General features: G+C 39.9%; 1 protein-coding gene across 2 annotated transcripts; it reads left to right on the top strand.

Annotated features, from left to right (window-relative positions):
* Window positions 1-943: 943 nt before the first annotated feature.
* Window positions 944-18000, top strand: FDX1 (ferredoxin 1). Of its 2 annotated transcripts, none has more exons than XM_069808229.1 (4): window positions 944-1238; window positions 7132-7256; window positions 10068-10197; window positions 10633-13970. In XM_069808229.1, exons 1-4 carry the CDS (start codon window positions 1069-1071, stop codon window positions 10667-10669), a joined length of 462 nt encoding a protein of 153 aa, XP_069664330.1. In that variant the 5' UTR covers window positions 944-1068; the 3' UTR covers window positions 10670-13970. The 2 variants fall into 2 exon arrangements, with proteins under 2 accessions (XP_069664330.1, XP_069664329.1); XM_069808228.1 differs by lacking the exon at window positions 10633-13970 and adding an exon at window positions 15420-18000 and having other exon boundaries at window positions 962-1238.
* The last annotated feature ends 217 nt before the right edge of the window (window positions 18001-18217 follow it).

Here is an 18217-nt window from a genome sequence, read left to right as displayed (position 1 = left end):
CTTAGCTACCTCAAGCACATCAGAGGTAAACAACATTTCCTCCTTTCCCCCATTTATTTCCACTCCTGTTTGAATGAATTATTTTGAAGTAAATGCTCCATTTCTTCCTCATTCACTCAGCACCCTCCAGTCTGGGTGTGGGAGACTTAAGGGGATCTACACAACCAGCTAATCAAAACTGGTAATGTGTACATTGCAGAGAGCCAAATTAAGTCTACACGTGCAGTCTGTAATTGCACAAGAAATGTCAAAATTTCCTATTGCGCATACTGATATTTACGCCATTTGCCACAACTGCTCACCTCCTATTAAAACCTCTAATAGCATTGCTGTCCCTTTGCTGATGCCTGGGTTTTAGAAGCTGATCCTCTGTCACAAGAAAGTTAATGAGGAACTGGGAATTTCTCGGTGGTCCTGCCTGGACAGTCCGGTGCACAGCTGAGACTCCTGAGCTGCCAGCTCCACTTGGCACTGCCTGGAGCCAAGGAGCCCAGTCCCTTACAGGCCAGGCCTCCCAAAGGGGCATTTGGGACGTGGTGACGGCTCCTTGGGTGCCACCTCCACAGCGTGTCAGGGACCCCGCCGGGGCCCAGGCAGTGCTGAGCCCTCGCCTTGGCCCGAGCCCTGACAAGAAATCCCTCACAGACCCAACCGCGCAGGGAGGCAGGACATGGGACCACCTTCCCGGCAAGACTAGCGCTAGGGCTTGGATTTCGGAACCAGAGAGCTTTCACCGGCCTACGGTGCGGTCTGAGGGGAGCAAGAGGGAAGCCGACGGCAAGGCGACGACTGCGGCGGGGCATTCCCCGCCGCCAGCCCCTGGCGCCCTGCGCCTTTTCCGTAAGGCCCGGCCCCTTCCCTCAGCGCATCGCTGCGCGCTTTGCGTAGCCCCGCTCCTCCCGTCGCGGGGGCACCGCTCGCCGCCGCCAAAAAGGGGCGGGACGTACGCCGCGTAGACGGCTGCGAGAATCGCCGCAGCCCGCGCCAGAGGCGTAACCGCCGGGACTTTGCCCCCGCCCCTCCCCCGGTGCCGGCGCGGAGGCCCCGCGCTCCCGTCCTGCCGCCGCCATGGCTGCCCCGGGGCCGGCCCGGCTCCTCCGGGCCGCCGCCGCCGCTTCCTCCCGCCGCTGGCTCTTCTCCGCCTCGCCGGCAGCCGGGACGAGGCCGGGCTGCGGCAGCGCCGCCGCTGCCGTGAGGACGGCCCGGCTGCTCAGCCTCTCTGCCCGGGCGGTGCTCAGGTAAGAGGGCCGGGGCCGCGAGGCGCCGGGCGGGCTCCTTACAGCGCCGGCCGCCTTGCGCGCCGCGGCAGCGCCGAGCCGCCGCCTGGGCCTCGGCGCCGAGGGCACCCGGGGCCGGCGGCCGCCTGTGGCGCGGGCCGCCCGGGCGAGGACGGCCGAGCCGGGCCGGCGCTGCGTGACCTTCCCCCGGTCGCTCGGCCCTGCCGCTGTCCCGGCCCTGCCGCTGCCCAGCCCGCTCGGGGCAGGTGCCGGCCTCCTCCTCGGCCCCCTCACGGCCGCGCTTCGCCCCGGCTCTCGCCGCCCACGCCTGGAGCGTCCTGCGGTGGGACCTGCCACCAGCCTGCGCCCGGCGGGTCGGCCGGGGCCAGCTGCGTCCCGCGGGGCTGCGCCGGGGGCTGTAAGCTGAGGTGCCTGTGGGCCAGCCCGGGTTAGGCACCGCGCCGAGCCAGCGACGGGGTTAAGGCGCGGGGCCTGTGGGATCCGGCACCCCGTTGAAAGAGCCTATAATGTTGTGGAAGGCTAAACTAGGGTTCCTGATGTTCAAACTAGCTTTGTAAACGGTTGTGACCTTATCACTGTTGCTTTTCCACGCAGTGCAGCGCTTGCCTTCCTTTTTTTTTTTTTTTTTGTGTGTGTGTGAAAGTCTGACTAGGCTCTTGGTATAAGTACAGCACATATCAGACAGAGCCCCGTACTGCAGACCTGAAGCTGCCTTTGGTATAGTTTTTCTTTACTGAAGAGCACTCGTGCATCTGAGTGTGCAGAACCCTTCCTCTCCTCACCAGTATGTATGAGTAGGTGTTTCAAAATGTGTTACATCTGAGACATTTAATATTCCACAGCCCACAACTACAGATTTGCATCTTAGTACATGTAGTCAAAGACTGTTTACGCATAGCCTTCTGGCTTGTAGCTTGTATATTCAAAGATAGGTCAGAGTCTACAGTTAACTTTCAGTATTTAAAATACAGAAGTTTTAAAAGCTTAATTCACTTGCTTGCCAGAGAAGTTTATTTGACTTAGAACAGGATATGCAATCAGCTGCCCAACGTCAGGGGCGTAGCCTAGCCTGTTTCCAGAGGGTTGGCTAGTGCCCTTGCCATCAAAGCTGTTTCAGTAGTTTGCCTTTAAACTCCCCTGTAGGTGCTCTTTTAGTTTGTTCCAGCAGATGATTTTAATATGGAGAGATGAACTAACTCTTTAGTCTAGGACTCCCCATATGAGATGGGTAAGTTGCTCATTTAGATCTCTTCTCTGAGTGAACCTGCTGAGTACCTTAAAAATAAGTCTCCACTGAGTGTGTGCCCTGGCGATCTGTTATTTTGAGGTCCCTGATTTGCAGTTATTAATTCAAAAAATCAAATGGTCTTTGTAAAGTATTGTCCAGTTTTTTAGTTATTAAAATCATTGAACAAGGTAAAAATGGAAGGAAAAAGAATACTAAAAAGGGAAAACATTTCCTTACCTAATAGTAATGTAAGGCCTGTAATCCCTCAGGTCTTTCACAAACAGACTGCGTACAGATTGGAATTTATTCACATTCATTGCGCAAGCATACCAGCAAAAAAGCTCATGCAAACAAGTATTTCACATGTATTGTTTTTATACTCCATGTTGTAACCTGACTGAGTGAGTGGGAAGAAAAAGAAAATCCTTATTTCTTTCCTATATTAGTGTTTTCTCCATTTATGTACCAGCTATTTTCTCTAGTCTTACCATTTCTGGACATCTTATTACTTGAGACCCAGGTCCTGAACTTCATATAAGTCAGCATTATTCCAGTAAAAAGATAACATCATTGTTTGTGTATGTAAAATTAGCTGTATTTGTATCTACAGGATGAAGACCTAGTTATATAAAATCATCAGCTGAGGTGATTCTTATGAGCGGAGGTTCCCAAGTGTTTCAATGAAGCATCAGGCATTATGTTTTCATTTCCATTTCATTCTTTTACTCCATTTTTATCCCTTATCCTTCCTTTTCATTTCATGTTGAACAGTAGTTATCTCAGAATTCTTTTATACCAATTTAGACAGCTGTACGATATTTTTTTGTGCACAACATAATTACTACATGTTTTAAAGATTAGTTCAGATTTATAACTTCTGTATTTTAGTTGAGGCCTGCATAATAGCTTCATTCATGAAACTATTCAGGCAGTTAGGTAGGGCTGTTAGATTTACCATTTAATAAAAGATCTGGAAATAGTAGAGTTGGGTCTCGCCATGTGCAACACCAGGCTACAGTTGTTATCTTTGTTTTGTTTGGAGGAGTGTAGGAGCTGATTCTTAACTTGCAAACAGTAGCTGAAGATTCAAAAGCGTACTTTTAAGGGGAAAGAGGTGGCTGTCAGGATTCTTAGGTACTTACTTAGGTACTTACTCTTTCTTGCATGGGAGGGAAAATGAACAGCATTTACAGTTCTCTGGTGCTCTTCTGTGTATTTGCAGTATGCTTAATTTAGGGTATCCTAGTGAAACTTGATAACCAAGCTGATAGTACTGTGGTAACTATATGAAGAAATTAATTGTATTTTACATCTGGTGAAAAAGGTTCATCTGAGCATGAATTGGGATATTTAGGCTTTATGCAGATTACACAAAATGTGTTTTGTTCTTCCTGATAATCCTGAGGCTATTTATACTTGCATAGACCTGGCACATGTTTCATGTTAATTGCCTGTGACTAGTTCACAGTATGGTGGTGTTCAGTTGTTTTATTTTTCTTCACGCAAACAATGTCTGGGTAGACAAAAGCCATGTTTCTTAACATTTATAAAGCCTAAATATTGTTTCATGTAGGTATGATTATTATTATTTTTATAATGGTATCTCCCAGTCATTGAAAATATCTGTGCAGTATGTGTTTTGATGTCTGACTAGTGTGATTATTATGCACACAGACTTCTGAAAGTATTTTCACCACTCAGGCTCATGCACAATAAAGCCTCAGTGATTTTTTAAAATTAAACATTTTGGCTATATGAAGAGTGGTAAAGATGGCAATAGCAGAAAAACAGATTCTACTGGAAGACTTAAGAAGGCTGTCTCTAACTTTATTACAAATAAATAAGTTTTAGTTTCAGTTATCAACCAGGGTGGATTAGGTCCCATAGAAAAGATTAATTACTATGGCGATCTTTAACAGAATTCAGTGACTTAGTGGTGGTACTTTGGTTTGTCCCCTTGCTGCATGCTGTACCAGTTAGGCATGCACGGCCACAGTGCAGTTCCACAACTGGTGAAGCTAATGTAAGACTGTTACTACTGAAAAGGGGATCCCACTTCTGTTTCCTCATTTTTGTTCTGGGCAGTGGCATTTCTGTCAGTTTTGTTTGCTGGTTCAGCTGGGACTGCTTTGTTTTTATGGTTGATTTTCAGCCAGATTAGCAAAATGAGTTGACTTGCAGTAGTACTGGTGTAAGGATGATGGAAGGGTGATTTGGAGTGGGGATCACCCAAACACACGTTCTTATTAGAAAGAGATCGGTTTAAGATGGTGGTGAAGCTTAGATTGTGTTATTGCATTGTAAAGTTGCAGTAACACAATTGTTTTAAACTGATGTAAATTTCATTTAAGGGGCAGATCTGCTGGAGTACTGGTTCTGACATTCATATGGCCATTGAGCTGTGAAGGTTGGGTTTCAACCAGTTTTGTTTCCAGACCCAATTTACTGCATGACAGTGTGAGTGCTGGAGGTAGAACACACAAAGGAGGGAGGGCAGCAGCATTCTTCTTGTGGCACTGTGGTGTTATGCGAGGTTAAAGTGTAATTGCAGGTGAAGACAGTTTCAGGTGTGTTTTGAAAATTGGGAGGAAGATGACTTGTCTTTTACAAAAGTTCCTGTGATCTAATGGATGGCCAGATATCTTGCTGTTTCGTCCACGTTACTTGTGATCTCCTCATCCCATAATAGAGGAAAGGGTATGTTTTGGATAGTGAACAAATATTTACTACTTGTCATGTCTATACCTTGGGCAGATGATGCCCATAAATGCAAGTACATCTTGCATTGTGTCTCCTGTCAGGGTTGCATTTGTCATGTTGACAGAAATATTTCAGTAAATGAGAGTGTATTTTGGTGAGCTCTGGAAGGGCTTTTTGAAGCAGTTTAAAATTACACTGTCAGTGGTTTACTTTGGCTGTCAGAATGCGGATCTATACCTTTGCAGATGCAATCTAAACCCATCAGTCTTAAACTACCAGTGGAGGTGGTGAATTTTGTACTAGTAATCGAAGAAGTAGGTGCTTGTTTCCTTGGTTGTGCTGTGAGAGGTGTTGGCACAGCAGAGGAGCAAAAAGAAGAGCAGAGTGGTAACTTAAACTCCCACAGAACAGTTTACTGGAGGTGGTCCTTTGATATCATAGGTGACTGTACAACATTAATTACATTTTGTAAAGATATATCTTTAAGATTTCTGAATTTTATTATAGTTCGTGCTTCAGTTGCATTCTGCAGATCAGCAAGGTCAATCCTTCATTATTGATTATAATTTTGGAATTAATTTATAGTTAATAGTAGCTTGTGGCTGCCTTCCAGAGAATGGACTGAGGGATGATATGACAAGAATTGAACGCGACATCATAATGAATCATGGTGCGTACTGCTGCCAACAGAGCTTACAGTTGTGGCAAGTGTATTAAGTCTAGAGCAACAAACATTTGTTGTTTTTCAAAACAAGCTAGGACTCAGATTGCTAAAAACACATTTCCTTTTACAGCCAGTTCCAAAAATAATCTGTTCACTGATGTTTTAGTATGACCACTTTCAAATTTTTGCTTTAATATTCAGCTATACAGGTTAGAGTTTTCCAGGGGGTGACTTGATTTTCAAGCTTGTATTCTTTCCATAGGATAGACCACTCAAGGCTCACAGTTACTAAAAAGATTAAAGGTAATATTAAGCATGCTGTTCTTAAACATGGATTTCACATTGAAACATAAGATTTTTGCATTAGCTTTCCGCTGTTCTATTTATATCTCTCATCTCTTGGCAGGTTTCTTCACTGTCCGTCCAACAAGTTTTGCTTGTTTTGCTCACTGTAGGAAGGAAAATAGTCTGCTTAAAACCAGACAAACTGTATTTTATTTGTTAGTAGATTAAAAGCTTTCCTTTAATTTGCATGTGAAATAACATCATATTGGACACAAACCCCCTCTATTTTTTCCCATATTAAAAGCTTTAGTCTTAAGAAATTTTTATGGAGGCTGCAAAATAATTTTTTCTTAAATAAACATAATTGTCTGAAAAGCAAGGTAGGAAAATATAAAACCTTCTTTCTTTGAAGCCAGTGTCAAAACTTTGAACTTCACTAGAATTAATATTTACAAGGTGAAATCCTAGGAGAATCTGTGCTCAAAAAAGCAGAATGCTTTTGGAGTATTTCTATTTTGGGGAGGAGAGGAGAATTAAATTTTGGAACTAATAAAGTAAAATGTCTTAAACTCTAAGCAGAAATGGGAAAATTTAAAATTGGCCCTAAAAGATAATGATGAGAACAATTAAAATTTCATAAATCCAAAGCAAGAGTCTGCAGAAAGGTATGTAGCGAAGCATTTAAAATAAGCTCTTTTTTTTTGATAAAAATACAAATATTGTGCCTAAAATAAAATGGCTCTGACTCTCTTCGGTGAAAGGCAAAGCATCAGGATCCTATATAGCTTCTAGTGACAAAATACAAACCAAGGTTTTTTTCTTATTTTTCATGGCCTTTGTTCAATGTACAGCAGTAAATGCCTGTACCTGGTACAGCTTTTAAAACCCAGTAACTTAGGTTTCTGTGCTCTTAGAGTTGATACTGATTACTGGTTTAGTAGTGTTCAATCAATTTTAAAGATCTAAAAAAATCTAGAATTCTTTCTTTAATTCCATTATATACTTTTCTTTTTCAGCTCAGAAGATAAAATAACTGTTCATTTCATAAATCGTGATGGTGACAAACTAACAGCCAAAGGAAAACCTGGGGATTCACTGCTGGATGTTGTTGTTGATAATAATCTAGACATAGATGGTTTTGGTAAGTAGATTCACTGGATACTGTATTCAGTGTCTAGAAATTATGTTCTTTTACCAGTTTATTCATAAATATTTATAGAATCATAGAATCATTTAGGTTGGAAAAGACCCTTAAGATCATTGAGTCCAACTGTAAATGAATATTTATTTATTAATTTATTTGTAAAACCTAGCTGTACTCTATTTGGATTTTCTCCTCATTTTTTTTCCTGCAGGTGCATAAAAATTTGGGGTCAAGTTCTAAAAAAATGTTTGTTGTGAGCCTTCCTTGAATGTTAAAGGAGTGGAATGTGGACAGTGCTGTTAAGGTGGCATCTTTCAGATGCCACCTGCAGACTCTTCTGAGCTGAAAGGTTCTGGAGGCAAAACTGGTGTATTTCTAACAGAGTCTGGTTACTTCTGTATTGCCATACTGTCTCAATTTATTATCGGGCTTTTTGTGGCACAAATTGCTGTAGTATTTGACTGCTAAGTGAAAGAAATGATCAAATTCATGTCAGCAGGGAAGAGGAAAAAATTTGATTCTTATTGAAGGACTGGGGTGAAGTAGACGAATGTCCTAGTAAAATTCTAACTTGGTACAAGTTCTGTTTAAAGTCGGAATAGGAGGAAGTTACGACACCTCCCATTTCCTTCAAACTTTCGTACTTTCCGTAGTTAGTTAGTTCCAGTGAAGTTGTAGGATTCTGCCCATGCAAAGCAGTGGTATTTGGTAATGGCAATTAAATACCTCAGGATAGATATTTACATGAACATGAGCTTCATGAATTTAATAGTACAAACTAAAGCAGGAAGACTAAGTACAATTTGCATGAGTGAATGCATAGCATGGAGCAATTAGAGGAAAAAATTAGTAGGCTAGCGTAGCACAGTTTTGAAATCTGAGGTATGTTTTATTTAAGTGCAAATAAGTTTCACTCCTAGTAATAAAATTATTGCAAAGATTTTAAATCTCAGACTTACGTCTGAGAACAGTTATGTCTAGAGTTGCATACATCTGGGGAAGAAGAAATGTCTCTTAAAAATTGTAATGCTTTGGAATAACTAGCTTTATGTGTTGCTTATTAAATGTGTCTTACAGGCTTATGGCTACTCTTCTTGTAGTCTACAGTAAATGTTCTCTCAGTTTGTGTAAATAGCAGCCATGTTAAAGCATTATGGTAAAGTGGAAAAAAGATAATGCTGTCAATAAACAGAAGCCAAACTGAAATTTGGAGTTACTGTAACAATTGTTAATTATAACATGTGCTAGTCCCATTTAAATAATCATTTGCTAATGAAACGTCATACTAGGGCAGAGAAATAATGCAGTATAAATAATGTAAAAATGTATGTTCTGCTTTTAGAAAAAAGTACTGGGGGGGGGGAAGTAAAATGTAAACCTTACCTGTTTACTCCTATCACTAGGGGGCATCCCATGTGCAGTAATAATAGAAATATCATTGTATAAAGACTTAGAAAACTGTTGAATGATTCAGCTGCACTCAATCTGTTTGCTACTGCTAGCTTTACAGTTGCAGAAAGACCTTCCACTGTTCAAATGGACTGGCCAGTGTTCTTTCTTCCCCCACGCCCTTCTCCCCTCACCTCCCCCAACATTAAAATGCTTAAACTGCTGATACAACAAATTTTACGTTATTTGGCACTTTAAATAAACTGTACTTTTTCACATGCATTTGTATGTACTTGAAGATGTGATTTATTTTAAAAAATCAAGTCTTCTAGTACAGTGTCATACTCACTTTGAATATATGCTGTTGATACCATTACTACATGTAACAGCACGGTGCTTTCTGTATGGTTCTTATGATCTGATGATGAATCCCACTGTTTCTTTCCATAGCAGTGGAGCCTTTCTTCCCTTTGTTTCCATATGAGTACAAAGGTGATGTTGTCACAATACTCTTGTTTCTGCTTTCCCTGGAAATGAGTAAATAAATGAAACTTAGCTAATGCTTCTATCAATTTAAATCAGTGGTGGGGGTTTGTGTGCCTCAACCCCAATTTCTGCACAAGTATGAAGAGTTCAACTTTCTCCTCCTCCTGAAGTTGCATGTTTCTTCTTCAACAAAGTGGAGAATTTGGTGTCAGCCCTGTACAGTGGCAGAGACAAATTTGTTAGTGTTCAAACTTCTACTGTTCTGTGATGACCTAGCAGGTGGATGTAGTTGATGCTTGCTCTGTTGAACCCTAGCAAATTATTAGATCCTTGGCTTGGGCTAAATTGCCTAGTAATATGTTGTATTCTTTTAACACAGAAAACCATCTCTCTAGCCTGACTACCTTTGTTGCTGTGAATTAGTGTTCTGTTGAGTGAGAAGAAATACCAAGTATAAAATCCCTCCTTCATGTATTTCTGAGGAATTTTTTGTATAGCAGGTGTCTTCTGTTGAACTTCTTGAAGAAGCCTTCTCAAAACCATGGGAAAGAGAGGGATAGAAGGATCAGCCTTGGAAATAAATTAAGTAGTGTTGATTGACAGCATTGTCTACTTTTGCATTCTTATAACAGAAACCTTTTATTTCTTTAAATGGTGGAAAGGGAATTAATTAGTTAAGTATTTTAACTAATTACACGATTCAAGTAAATCTTAATCTTGTAGGAACTGTAGAAGTGCTATTGACAGTTGAATGCAGAGTAGATATGTGAACATGGGAATATTTGAAGCATCAATTTTACTAATCAATAGAGATACTTCTTGTATGAGACAAACATATATGAAGGATTTCTTGTGAAATTCTGCTGTAATTCTGTTGTAATTTGAAACTTGGATTTTCTGTTATCTTGGGTTTTTATTTTTTTTTCCCTTTAGGTGCATGTGAAGGAACGCTAGCCTGTTCAACTTGTCATTTAATCTTCGAAGACCACATATTTGAGAAACTAGATGCAATTACTGATGAAGAGATGGACATGTTGGACCTGGCATATGGCCTCACAGAAACGTAAGGCAACATAATACTTCACTACATCAAAGAATGGAAGGAAGGGTTTGCAGATGGGGCAGTCCAGTATTCTTAGAATGCCTTAATCAGCTTTTAATGAATAGCTGGATTCTGTTACAGAAATGGGACTGCCAAGTTTAAATATTGTTTATCTGAATTCATATTAAAAAGATGTCAGTATTGTTTTTGTAACTGAAGAGTGGTAGTTGTCAGTACTTGTTCTTCAGAGGTGTCTGATGCAGAAGTGTCAGATATTGAAGTATGACCAAAAACCCAGTTCCTTCAACAAGAACTGCCACTGCTGTCGTGTGTGAATTTTCTAGTTCTTGTTTCCCTTCCCTTCTGTTTTGTCTCCATTAGTCTGTAGCTAGTTAATGTATTTAATAAATGTGTTTACATTAGTATTTTAGTTTTGGTCAGATCTTCTTTTCACAGAGTCACAGAAGGGTTGAGGTTGGAGGGGACCTCTTGAGGTCATCTGGTCCAACCCCCTGCTGAAGCAGGGCCACCTAGAGCCGATGCCCAGGACCATGTCCAGAATGCTTTTGAATCTCCAAGGATGGAGACTCTACAACCTCTCTGGTATTTATGTACATTGATAAGATCCTCCCCCCCAAGCCTTCTCTAGGATAAACAGTGTCCCACATGGCAGTCTCCCCACTTGTCGTGCTTTGACTCATGTCAGAGTGCTCTTGATGCACAGAAGCTAGATTCCCTTTTGGGTGAAACTAATCCTAAAGTGTGGTCTAACTGCTAATGGGCATTTCCGTGCATAGGATTAGACTAGTGGTAGTCTAAAGTAACCCTCTGTTCTACATCTCCTCCACCATCACATGCCTTGTAATTAGGGTGTGACATTCTCATCACAGACCCATTCCTAGTGGGTTGCACTACTTGCTGGTGTACATTTAGCCTATATCATAGAACGTATCCATGTGAATGGTAGGCAGTTATGCCTTACAGGGTTTCATAAGCCCTTTCCTTCATGCTTCAGTGGAACTGCTTGTTGAAGTTTTTGAGAATCTCTCCAATGTCAGAGGGCTTTATACCTGGCCTGTATAGCATAGCGTTTTTTACGTCTCTGCAAAGAAGTACTCTGAATTAACTCGTTTATCTCCTTATACCAGTAATCGAATCCTGTACTAATTGTTTCTACATGAGATTATACTTCTTCTCACTTCAGCCAAATCTTAACTTTTCTGGGAGGCTGTGAAGGCAAAGAAGTCAAGCTATGCAAAACTTGTTTCAGTTCCTTTTGTTTTATCCTTTTTCCTGTCTGCCAAAAAACATTTTCAATTTTGAAAAAATCATAAGCCTATTAAGTGCAAATTTACTTCACTCTCACTATCTACCATAATTCTCATAAGAGTAACTTTTAGGCTCTGGGCCAAACCAATTCCTAAATAGCTCTGGAGGCCAATGATCTAATAAAAAACCTTTTTCTTTGGTGATCTTTAAAGGTTTAATGCAAGGAGTTTTTACTGAAGAACTGAAAAACAGTAGAAAGCCAGAGCACTCTGTTTAAATATTTCTGTTTTCTCTCAAGGTTCCTCAGGCCAAATTAAGTTTTAGACCCTCTGAAGGCTCTTGTTTCTTCTATCAGGTTTTCATAATATCATGTGTTCTTCTTATGGCCAGGGATCTTGCATGTGTGTGGGAGGCTGACTTTTCTGGAAGACAGAGCTTTAAGTGACCGATATTTGCTATAGGTTACCTGGTCTCCTGTGTTGATATAAACTTGTGTAATGGAGACGTACTGCTATGCTCTGTCATAAGTATAAGGATAAAAGCTTTTTCTTGTCAGTGACTCTCTGTATTTGGGAAAGTTTCAGCTAGCAGCTGCCATGAAAGCTCATGTTTTTTAAAAGGAGGGACTAATTAGGTTAAAACAAAATTGTTTTAACTGCAGAACAGTAGAGATTATTAAAAGTAGTAAGATAGGGGGGATGCAAACGCTGGCAAGTTAAGTGTTTAAAAAGAATACTGAAGAAAAAAATAAGCTGAGAAACAGCTTGCTAAAAAGTAGAAAAATATTTTTTTTCTAACCTATCAGAAGCAGGAAAGTTGTCTGCATGAAGAGCCAGTGGGTGATGTAGAAGGTGCACTTAAAATATAAAAAGATAACATAAAAGCAAAGTTTCTTTTGCATTGTTATCTCTGGAGATGTTATGGGATATCCATGCACTGGAAGGTTTCTTTGCAGAGGTCTTCCTGCAGTATCTGTCTCAAACTGATGTGTCCATAGAAGTACTATTACAGCAAATAAGTAAAATGAGGAGTAACAAACGATAATGACTAGGTAGCATTCACCCAGGCATTCCACAGGAGTTCAGTATGACATTTCTGAACTACTGTCTGTAAGGCTTAGTTAGTTGGGTTAAAACTGATTCCACATCAAAGGAATGGAAGGTAGCAACAACTTTTAAAATGAGATTATTGGAACTGGAGAACAATGAGTCTGATTCCATACTGGACGCATTAATCGTGTGTATGGGCTGTTGCTTTTTTATAGTTTCTACTACATGATGGTAAGGAAAGAATTCAGCAGAGCTTTTGTAGAGGGATGTAATAGATACGGGAGCTCTTCTGATGAGTCACTGAGCATGATCTTACAGTTCATGTAGTTTACTTAGGTTCAGAAATCCTTTACTAAGTTTTGAGTTGCAGTGGGTTAAGAGCAAAGGCCCTGTAAAGGATCGGTAATTGGTTAAAGAAACCGCACATTTGTTTTTTAACAGGGTAGAAGTATTTGGCTGTCTGGTAAGTGTATGTGATTAACAGTGTGATCTAAAAGTGATCAGTGCTAGGTTTTATGTAGCGAGCGTATTTGTGAAAGACTTGGGAAAAGAAAATGAAGAGTAAGGTTTGTGTATACTGCTATGTTATTCAGTGTGTGTCATGGTTTAACCCGGCAGGCAGCTAAACACCACACAGCTGTTTGCTTACTTCCCCCCCTGAAGTGGGGTGGGGGAGAGAATCAGAAGGGGAAAAAAAAGCAAAATTCATGGGTTGAGATAAAGACAATTTAATAGAACAGAAAAGGAAAGGAAAATAATGATAAAAGAATTAGAATATACAAAACAAGTTATGTGCAATGCAATTGCTCACCACCTGCACACCAATGCCCAGCCAGTTCCCAAGCAGTGACACCCAGCCAGCTTTCCCCCCAGTTTACGTGCTGGGCATGACATCACATGGTATGGAATATTCCTTTGGCCAGTTTGGGTCAGCTGTCCTGGTTGTGTCTCCTCCCAGCTTCTTGTACCCCCCCCAGTCTACTTGCTGGTGGGGTGGTGTGAGAAGCTGAAAAACCTTGACTTATAGTTGTTGCGAGCGGTGTTTACACTAAAACATCAGCGTGTTATCAACATTTATTCTCATCCTAAATACAAAACACAGTGCTATACCAACTACTACAAAGAAAATTAACTCTATCCCAGCTGAAACCAGGACAGTGGGGTAAAATCGAAAACTGTCAGTGAAGACATGCACAAAGATTTTGTGCTATTGAGCAATAGGAAATGAAGTTTGGTGTTAAAAGGTGCAGATAAATGCATATGGAGAGGTGGGTAGAACAGTGGTAACTTTGCATACTAGAAATAGTCTGTCAGCTAGGTAGTATCTTTCCAGCAATGTCAGCTTAAGGTTTGGTGTAAACAAAAAAAAACCCCAAACAAACAAAAAACACACACAAAAAAAAACCAAAACAAAAACAACAAAAAACCCCCAACTCAAAAAGGTAAATGGAACATTGGCAATATTAGGTAGAAACAGGTGGAAAACGAGAAAATACCATTACATGACAAAAGGGGATTCACTATATCTTTATATTTGTGCAACTCCAACTTCCTCTTTTGTTGTTTTTTCCCTTTTGTTAAGGTAGTAGAATGAGAGGAAATAAAGGGAAGACCTATGGAAGTGGTTAAAGGGGGAATGGCTTTCATGCAGGGATTGACTAAATCATCTGTTTTGGGTGTCCAAGGCTCTTCAGCTTCAAGAGGTGGGGGAATCTAGTTAAATATCTGTAAAACTGTAAATGCCGTGGAAGAATTTGAATAGGAGAAGGTAGTTTGTTTCTCACAGTGTTATTTAGCGCTGCCTAGGTTTTTTTGTACTGCTGTGTAGCAGGCTCAAAACAAAGGGCAGTGCTATTTCACATGAAGTGAATCCATTGCCACACTACAGAGTACGTATGCAGTTAGCATTGGTCTTTAATGAAAAACAGACACTTCAGTAAAATTAAGCCTTATGGGCAATGCTCATACATATAAATATCAGAAATCACATCTCTAATAGATTTCATTTCTAAAGCTATTCTTATGGATGCATATTCATGAGATTAAATCTTCTGGTAACGTATGTATTTATACATACATTCCGGTAATTTGAAGTTGATGTATATAGTCATTTACATAGAAGTATTACGTCCAAGTATAGTACTGAATTGGGAGCTTTAGCAACAGTTGATCACTACATGTTTGAAAGAGCTCTGTATAGATATTAATATAGTACCATTTTTTATAATATCTCTGTCTATGTTCCTATACTGATTAAATTATTCAACTGGTGCTACAGAACATTGCCCATCCTTGCTGATGTTTAAGTATTCTATACTTAAGTACCACAGCATGGACACTGAATTAAAGATATCCCAGCAGTAAAAGTGGCTTGTGATATCTGCAGAATTTTGTTGTAGTATTACATATTTTGATTTTAATTGCTCACATACAGCATTTTTTCATGCTGAACGATAGGTAGAAAAATGAAGGATTGCATCTCCTCAGGTGCCATGAGTATCTTATCCTTCTCCTTCCTATGTTTCTTGTCTTTTCACTCTTACCTTTCTGGCTTAATGACTCAATCTTGAGTTGTTTATTATGAAAACAAGTGTCATTCCCTGCACTTGACTGAACTATTAGTGACCCATTGAAAATGGAAGGGTCACCCTTGTTATATGTTGTCTCAGCAAGTAGGAGGTACTTGCTGTACAACTTTCCAATGTACTGAACTCTGTTACTTAATGTAAATCATGATTATTGCCATGTATATCTTTGCATTGATGTGTGCAGTTCACTATGGGTCTTGATTAAGAGCAGGCACAAGAGTGGCTGTTCCTAGATCATAATGTGTTTGGGATGGCTGAACGTTGGAGGCATAAGGGGGTAGATGCTGTTGGATATATGATTGGCTAGAACTAATGACAATGTCCTATTTCCCTACAGATCGCGTTTAGGCTGCCAAATCTGCTTGAAGAAATCGATGGATGATATGACTGTTCGAGTACCAGAAGCTGTTACCGATGCTAGACAATCAGTAGATATGAGTAAAAACTCCTAAAAGAAAGTATCTTAGGGGTTTTACAGAAGCTTAACTATTTTTATAACTTATTTTTAAATGTGTAATTAAATATGGAAACTTACATAATTGTGAGTTATTTTATATGACTATCAATATTAGACTAATGCTATTTTAATTTTCTTTATAGAACCTCCTATATTTTTACGCTTAAAATGCAATAATACTTCTTATAAGTGATCATTGGATTATAAATGTTAGCAAGTGTATTACAGATTTCATATGACATTTTTCTGCCAAAACCTCTAATGATGTTTGAGAACGGGATCATGTCTACAAGACTTCTTCTGAAAACCCCTGGCGTTTCTAGGTTTCAGACCTGGATATGCAAGAGAACAAAATTTGTAAGACTGCATGGGGTCTCTTTAAAGTGTTGCCATTAAAGATGGTGTGCTCAGAGCTAATTCACGTTCTCAGTATATATGATACTTCCTCAGCAAATAGTGGATTTTCAGGGTACGGATTTTCCAAACTTTGGAATCTTAATGAAATGTGGCAAATAGTCTTGCAAAAGTACTGTTAAAACCATGAGATCTAGGGGCCAATACAGAATGTTGGCACCTGCAGTTTAATTGCTGCAGTGCATCTCTGTTGCCCAAATCAGAAGTCAATAAACCTCAACTGTATTTATGTTTGGCTACAGCACAAATACAGGGATACACATGACTTAGGAGAGTAAAGCCTTGGAGCTGTCTAATGGGAGAGCATAACCACTGGAGGTAACAGTAAATTCTTGCTGTTCTCTGGAGATGGCTGAGTTGGGGTTGAAGATGGCAATCTTTGTCAACATAAGATTTGTTCTGAAATCTTTAGCCCTTTTTCAGTTTTGAGCTTGTTCAGGAGGCAGTCTGATGTTAGCTAGGGCATTCAGCTTAAAGAGATTCCTAGATTCTGGGCCTTGCTCTCAGGACCATTTCAATAATGGTTGATGTGAAATGACCAAGTATATTTATTCCATAAAGATGGACTAGCTTCCCCAGAAGGGGTAGGGAGACCCCCATGGTGGGATAGTGTGTGGACCGATGATGAAGAGCTTTCAGTTGGATTTTGGTTTAGTCTTTCTAAAGTAGACCAAAATAAAATAATGTCTTTAAGACTCTACTATTCTCTCCAGTTTTTGTTGCCTAAATATTTAAATGAAATGGCTGTCACCAACAGAGTAGTTGTTACCCTTTTAAGGTTATTTTAATATTTTGGGTGTATTTATATAAAAAATATGTTTATTTACATTTGAATGATCTAATGCATTCATTAATGCCTTATTTGAACTGGTAACAATGACATCTAGACATCTTTTCTTGTATTAATTGTATTTATGGGAGAGAGGAAAAAAATATTATTTTTCCAGTGTCGAATATTGGGAATATTTTCAGCTTCATAAAGAGGAAAAAAAAAAGGAGTTCCTTTGTTATAAAAAAATATTTTCTAGAACTGTACTGAAAATAGATATAGTTCAGATTCTTTGATTTCCTCTCTGAGTAGCTATTACTTTGTTTCCTGGTGTTCCCTTTGGACTTTCCCCTAAACCAAGATATGCTTAATGTGCTCTGCTCAGAACTTAAGCATATAGGGTTTTCAGAATACACTTCCTATCTTATCTAATTCAAGATACTACTTCAGAGTTGAAATTTCCTGGCTTTTTGAAAGACACAGAGAATGAGGTCAGGGAGGAGGATGGAAATAAATTGAAGAAATGTTCTGAAGATACTGCTGTCTTCCTCTTCAACTGCTGTGACTCTAACCATAATTTAGAGGTTACCCTCCCACAGTCGGGCACTAAGGTAAATCAGTTCTCACTTTGTATTGCCTTTGTCCTGAGTTCATTTATATGCAGTAATTATTACTAAATTTTGAACATTTTTTTTTTTTTAAATGTGAGACATGGCTCTTTAGCTTCCAAGAGAGGGAACTCAGGTCGTAACCAGATGTACTGTGCATTCTTACATCGGAAAGAAATCTGATGTTTCGGTATAGCTGTGGGGTTTAGGGGCAGATGTTGGTGTTTGGGTTTGGAGGTTTTCTTGGGTTTTGTTTTGGGTTTGTTTTCTTTTTTTCTTTCCTTTTTTTTACGACCAGCAGCAGGCACTTCTCCATGTGGGAATCTTGAAGCGCTTAACACTGTGTTAAACAAATGTGAAACAGCTCTCATGCGACAGTTTCCTTCCTAACCCAAGGTTGTTTCGTTGTGTGTTTCCTGTGACAGCTTCTCATAACAAAGACTTTGACTCTCCTATAGTGTGCCTGTGGAAGGAATTTAGCACAGCAAGGCAAAAAAGGACACTTGAAAGTTCTTTTTGAATTCTAGAGGTATCCCATATTGCATGCAAATGGAAATCTCGGAAGGCAAAGGAACTGACATGTAATCCCCAAAATGCACAGCTCAGAGATACTTGTTTCCTTATTGTCAAAATGATTTGCAAATAAATCTTATTTTATACCACTTTCTGATACACCTTGTTTGTATTGATTTTTCTTCCCTTTTTCTCCAAGCCTTTGAATGCATTTCTGGATGTAAAATGGAACTTAACAGTTAATGATGCACATTCAAGTGTAAGTATGAATTATTGTGCAATGACACACAAAGCATCAAAACTAGTTAAATATTTATTTACTTCCTTGTCCAAATAAAGTTTACAGGTAACTTGCTTTCTAAAAGCATTTCCGT

Source organism: Haliaeetus albicilla, chromosome 20 (assembly GCF_947461875.1).
Source record: "Haliaeetus albicilla chromosome 20, bHalAlb1.1, whole genome shotgun sequence".
Lineage (NCBI taxonomy): Eukaryota > Metazoa > Chordata > Aves > Accipitriformes > Accipitridae > Haliaeetus > Haliaeetus albicilla.
This window is presented reverse-complemented; position numbering and strand designations above follow the sequence as displayed.